This window comes from Gymnoscopelus braueri, assembly GCF_963280865.1.
Source record: "Gymnoscopelus braueri genome assembly, chromosome: 10".
Taxonomy (NCBI): Eukaryota; Metazoa; Chordata; class Actinopteri; order Myctophiformes; family Myctophidae; genus Gymnoscopelus; species Gymnoscopelus braueri.
This window is the reverse complement of record NC_137611.1, coordinates 52705044-52711043: the sequence shown is the minus strand read 5'-3', so window position 1 is coordinate 52711043 and position 6000 is coordinate 52705044. Positions and strand designations below refer to the sequence as shown.

General features: G+C 40.5%; 1 protein-coding gene across 1 annotated transcript in view; it reads right to left on the bottom strand.

The window, feature by feature from the left end:
• Positions 1–308: 308 nt before the first annotated feature.
• Positions 309–6000, bottom strand: part of fastk (Fas-activated serine/threonine kinase) — a 40406-nt gene continuing 34714 nt past the window's right edge. The window contains exons 15-16 of the mRNA XM_080440967.1: positions 5322–5436; positions 309–3427 (exon numbers count right to left, since the gene is read on the bottom strand). Of these exons, the coding sequence (XP_080297093.1) occupies positions 3341–3427; positions 5322–5436 (202 nt within the window). The 3' untranslated portion in view covers positions 309–3340. The remainder of the gene's footprint in view (positions 3428–5321; positions 5437–6000) is intronic.

The following is a 6000-nucleotide window of genomic DNA, read 5'->3' as shown; positions in this document are numbered from 1 at the left end:
GGAAAAAGTACTCAAACGTTTTACTTAGGTAAAAGTATCAAAACTGCTATGTAGAAATACTCTGTTACAAGTAAAAGTCCGGAATTCAAAATGTACTTGAGTAACAAAAGTATTGGTATCAAAATGTACTTAAAGTACCAAAAGTAAAAGTACTAAAATGCTTGGAAATAGCAATCTACAAGCTCACAACGCATCGCGACTTCCCACTACTAGACTATGGCCATCACAATAACACCACAGGAAATTCTATTACTACTGTACAACATTCAACCACAAACAAAACAACACACACATTATGTAGGCTTTGCTTTTTAACTGTTTTATTATATAGACATTTCCTTTCATATATCTTTTTTTTAATTATATAATATAAACAAGCTTTCCCACCCATCCTGACAGCCTCCAACTCCCAGTAACAATAAATAAACCTGTTTAATTCGTAATAAACCTGTTTAATTAATAATTCATAACAGCTGTTTGACACGCCCACAATTCCTTTGGCAAACAGGTTACCGTGGCAACAATCAACGTCTGACTGGACTCCAATTCACACCGTACTCCAACACCCAGCATCCACCCAACCTGTTTATTTCAAACAGAACTAAAATACCCAGGATCCACCCGACAAAACTACAATTCCTATAGCATCCACCCAACCTGTCTATTTCTCTCTGAATTATTTGTTGCACTTCTTATCCTGTTGATTTGATTTTTTAGATAAAATGTCTGTTTGTCTGTCTGTCCTACAGTGACATTAAAAGTTTTGTTGGTAGAGAAGCAGATTTATTTTATAATATCTTCATCATCCTCAACCTGTTTTATAAAACACACACACACACGAACGCACGCACGCACGCACACACACACACAGACAGACACACACACACAGTGTGACATGGAGGTAAGTCCTCCGGGTACAAATGATTTAAGCGACTGGTTCCCTCTGTCCCTCCATAAACACATGCATTAAACCTCTGATACATAAACCATAGAAAAAAGGGATTAGATTAAGTGTTTTGCTTAGTTTCTATCTCGTGTCCAGCGGCATACGCATATCTCCACCCATACATGATCACATGGTCTGATTAGCATTAGCATTCAACTAGCTTACTGCAACGGTTAAGGGCGTGCTCACAAATATGCCTCAGATGCATGTCAAGGCATCAGACGTGTCCATTTCCCATGTTGCCTTGCGGGGTTGTGCAGTTTGTTTGACTTGCGTTTGAATGTTGGCTCAATGAAAGAAAACTAGAAGCCAAATGGCTGGCAAGTGGGGTCAACGCACAATGCTTTTTTTCCTATTGGTTAACTCCAAGTTTCAGACGCGTTTATAGTGTTGCATCAAAGTGCCGCAACTGTAAGCTCCGCCCCTTAGGTGAAAGTGAACGCAACGCTGACAAACATGAGGCGTATGTGTGACCACACCCTAATAATGCAGACCACTCCCTAAAGCTGCAGACCACGCCCGAAAACTACAGACCGTGCCCTAAAGTTGCAGACCACAGTCCACCCCGATTATTTTTTACCACTTAAGGGTAATTAAACCCTAGGCTGATTTTGTCGTTTAAGGTTGAGGTTTAAAACTACAGCAGATTAAAAACATGGCAGGCTAGTAGTCAACACAGCTGCAGCTAATCAAATTAATAATGGGTGTGCCAATGTGCAAGCATTGACAGCAGTCACCCTATCTAATAACTAATCTATCACAGCCATTATTAATGTGATTGGCTGCAGCTGTGTTGCTTCCATCACTGTGTACTATAAGGTGAGCCTTATGCAGCCAGCGATGTTTTTACCCTGCTGTGGTTGTTTAACCTGAACTGGAAAACAAACTACAAACTCAACCTTGGTTTTCATCGCCCTTGAAGCCCTATTACACTCTTTCACATGATGAATAGTGAAAATAGCAGATCTAGAAGCTCAGGTATCACTGCTATTTTCGCTTAAAAATAAAATAAAAAAATATGTAGAAAATCTTTGAACATCTTGGCTTATAAAGACATGGGATACAGGGATACCACCAGGTGTAAAGTGGTTCAGATGAGTTTAACTCGTTCAACCAGGTACAAATAATGCTTTATATTCAACCCAGGTTACAAAGACTACAGCTTAAAGGAGCACTTCACCCATTTTCAACCTTATCTTCTAATGAGCATTAGTGAGGACCAATTATTCGAAGAAAAGGTTGAAAAGTGCTCCTTTAAATGATTATGATTTCATTATTTTAATGAATAAAGGGTTATTTTAGCCAATGTGTACATTAGAGAATGTTAATATAACTAGTACATCTGCAGTGGGTTGGAGGTCTTGCAACTTAAAACATACAAAAATAATTAAATAAATTAAATAAAATTAAAACTTCTATTCTATTCCTAATACAATCTCTTCACTTACTGGAGGTGGTGTTACCACAGAAACCAACATCACGGGTACAAAAATGAACCATTGTGTGAAGCTAGCATTAGCGCTAGTGCTGTTTAACCTGGGTTGATGCTCCTCTACTCTCCTATTGGATTATTTAAAGATGCAAACTGTACCTTTTTAAGTGAACAGAGTGTTGTTTTTTTCTTTTTGTTAAAACAAAAAGTTTAAAGCTCTATCTTGTGATAGTAATCATTGATATAGAATGTTTGTTCAGTCAGTAACAGAGGTCTCAGGTGTCTCCGTTTCCACAGATCTTTAGTAAACAGAAAATGCATTTTCAGCCAATTTCAGCCAATCAGGAGACAGAACTCCACAAAGACAGCTTGTGTTCCAGTTCCAATTTTGTCTGCTCATTATGTCATACCTTTCTATTTCACTTGTTTATCCTGCATATATCTCTCCTGATTAGATATTTTCTCCTGAAAATGTATTTTCTGTTTACTCAAGAGCTGGAGAGACTATAACAATGAATGCTATCACAATATAGTTACTTAACACTTATTTTAACAGAATAATATCACTTACACCACCTTTAACCAAAGTGTATGGGAGAGTATGTTAATTCAATATAACTAGTACACCTGTGGTGGTTGGATTTGGTCTTCTATTAAAACATTAGTAGATCTGTTTAAAAGAGGTATTGCACGAAGGTCCTCAGCCTTAAACAGGCTTTCTCTTACAGCTCAATGGTAAAGGTTTTGGGTTCAAATCCCGGGTACGTGGGTAGGACATGAAAGACAGGGATTGCAGCTTTAGGACCTATTCAAAAACGTTTCAAAAACAGCCGATCTACAAGCTCACAACTCAACGCACGTTTTTTCCCCGAAAATCTCGCCCCAAAATATGGACTCCAGACATCCAATCACTGCCCTCCTACACTACACACACACACACGCACACACACAGTGTTCTGTTGTCATAACGGAACGTCCAGGAGTTTTTTGTGAAGATATTGTTTGACTTCCTCGATCCCGTTCAGCTTTTCCAGCTCGTGGTACGGCAACTGTAGAGACACAAAAACAATTCTGTTATTATCAATACAATTGGTGGGCTGTGGACAGTTCAGAAACCCTCCTACCAATGACATCATCGGTAGGCAGGTTTGGTCATTTCAATTACATTTTTTGTATAAATGCGAGAACAATGGCTGCTATTATAGCATGCTAACTATCCAGGAAGAGAAAGACTGCAGTTTCTATTACAGTAGCTTGGAATCCTCATAGATGATGTCACTGGTAGACGGGTTTTGTGTATTGTGTCGTACTGTATTGTGTTGTGTTGTGTACCTGCACAATGCTGCATCCTAGCAGCGTGAGGTGTGTTGTATTGTGTTGATTGATTGATTGAATATTTTATAAGGCAAAAAATGTAAAACAGCACAGTTACATTTAAAATACTTTGTCTAACAGGTCCGTTCATGAAAGTCCTTGCGGACTTGTTTCCAATGAGGGCCTTGGTATTCAATTCATAGACATATATAGTGGCACCACAGTTCAAATATCAATACAGAAAAAACAGCAAAAAATAAGACTATGTTCAACAAAAAATAAATAAAAAAGGGGGAAAAAAATATGTACAAGAACAGGGGGGGGGGTCTCGGCTGTCTAACAGGAAAATGGTACTACCTCCTCTTTTGGCCTCCTGAAAGGTGAGTTTTTAAGGCTCTTTTAACACATCGGGTGCCAAACACGGTCTGAACCGTGTTTGCGCAGAGTAGCGGTCCGGTGCCGAACACGGTCCAGACCGTGAAATATGTCTTTTTGTTTTTTTCGTTTTTCTCCACACGGGCGGGGCTAGAGCAGCTCTGGGAGTACCCATTGTGATCTTGAGAAGGATAGGCCAGATAGATCACCGGAAACAAAAACATGGCTCCCATCCACTTCCTGTCTATTTCCTTCTTTAAAACACCTATATCTCCGAATCTGTTTCCGGTGGGGAAAACCGGTCATACGCGATGCGCGATCCCCCCCATTGTAACTTGCGAGTGAAATGTTATCGTTCCAGGCTGTAGCCAGGGTCATCGCGCAACATGAATGGATGTTTTTTTTTACATGGATTTGCTCCTCGTGGAGTCTAGAGCCTTAAACAGCAAAACGCAGTCAATGGGGAGAATGCTGGCACCCAACGTAAGTTGTTATGAAAAAATGCTGGCACCCAATGTGTTAAATGAGCCCAGCGAACCGCATTTTTTGAGGGATGGGGTTAGACTATTCCAATCCTGGGTGGCAGTGCTGCAGAAGGGGAATTTGCCCATGTTTGTTTTATGGGTGGGTGGTACCAAATTGTTGTTAACGCTCCCTCTGGTATTGTGACTGTGGGTGTCGCTAACCTTTTGGAGGTATTTACTCAGATATGCGGGAATAGGGGGCATATCGGGCAAATTTGCATTTACAATTTTGAAGACCAGTCCCATTTTTAGTTGTTTAACCCTGTCTTCCACAGCCTAGGCTGGCAAAATGGGTGGGAGAAAGGTGGGTCATGGGCCCCAGTCCGAGGAGTAGCCGAATCAGTTTGTTTTGGGAGGTTTGAAGCTTAGTCTTCAGTGACACTGAGGTGTTGGAGTACCAAGAGGTGCTAGCATAGTCAAAAAGTGGCTGAATCAGGGCCCCTGGGAGTGTTGTGTAGTCGTGTTGCTGTGTTGTGGTATTATTGTGTATTAACTGCTCTACGATGTATCCTAGCAGTGTGAAGTGTGTTGTGAAGTTGTGTATTACCTGCACTATGCTGTATCCTAGCAGTGTGAGGTGTGTTGTGTAGTGTACTGTTGTGTATTACCTGCACTATGCTGTATCCTAGCAGTGTGAGGTGTGTTGTGTAGTGTACTGTTGTGTGTTACCTGCACTATGCTGTATCCTAGCAGTGTGAGGTGTGTTGTGTAGTGTACTGTTGTGTGTTACCTGCACTATGCTGTATCCTAGCAGTGTGAGGTGTCGGTCTCTCATGGCTCTGGATCCCACCAACACATCAGAGTTGTGACAGTAATGCCACTTGTCATTAACAGACATTATCACCCTGAAAAACACACAGAGATTTGAATGATAGGGAAATACTAGCTACTGTACATTGTGATTTGTGTGATTCTCAAAGTGCAGTCCGGGGACCGCCAGGGGCCCTTGAGCAAAATATGTTAATATAGCATCATTTTAACCCTATATCTGCTATTTGACATTAGCCAATCTTGTAGATCAGCTATTAACTCATTCAGTGCCACATGACGTCTAAGACGTCATGGCCTGTAGCGCCCTGAGCGCCACATGACGTCTAAGACGTTTTTGTTTTTTTTCATATATATATTTTTTTTTATGTTCAGAACCCAAGATATGATGATTTGAAGATTTGCTGCTCCATTCACTTCTTGTTTAACTTCTTACTGAAAAAGGCTGTATCTCGGCTCCTAAGCACCTTTTTTTTTACAATGAATTTTGGCTGTGGCACTCAGAACCAAACTTCCATAAATAAGAATGGCACTGAAAGAGTTAACACACATTTGGAATATTTTTAAACATGAACAAATCTAGTATGGGGGGGGGGGTCCCTGGCACAAAATATTTTCACATGGGGGTCTGTGGCCAAATA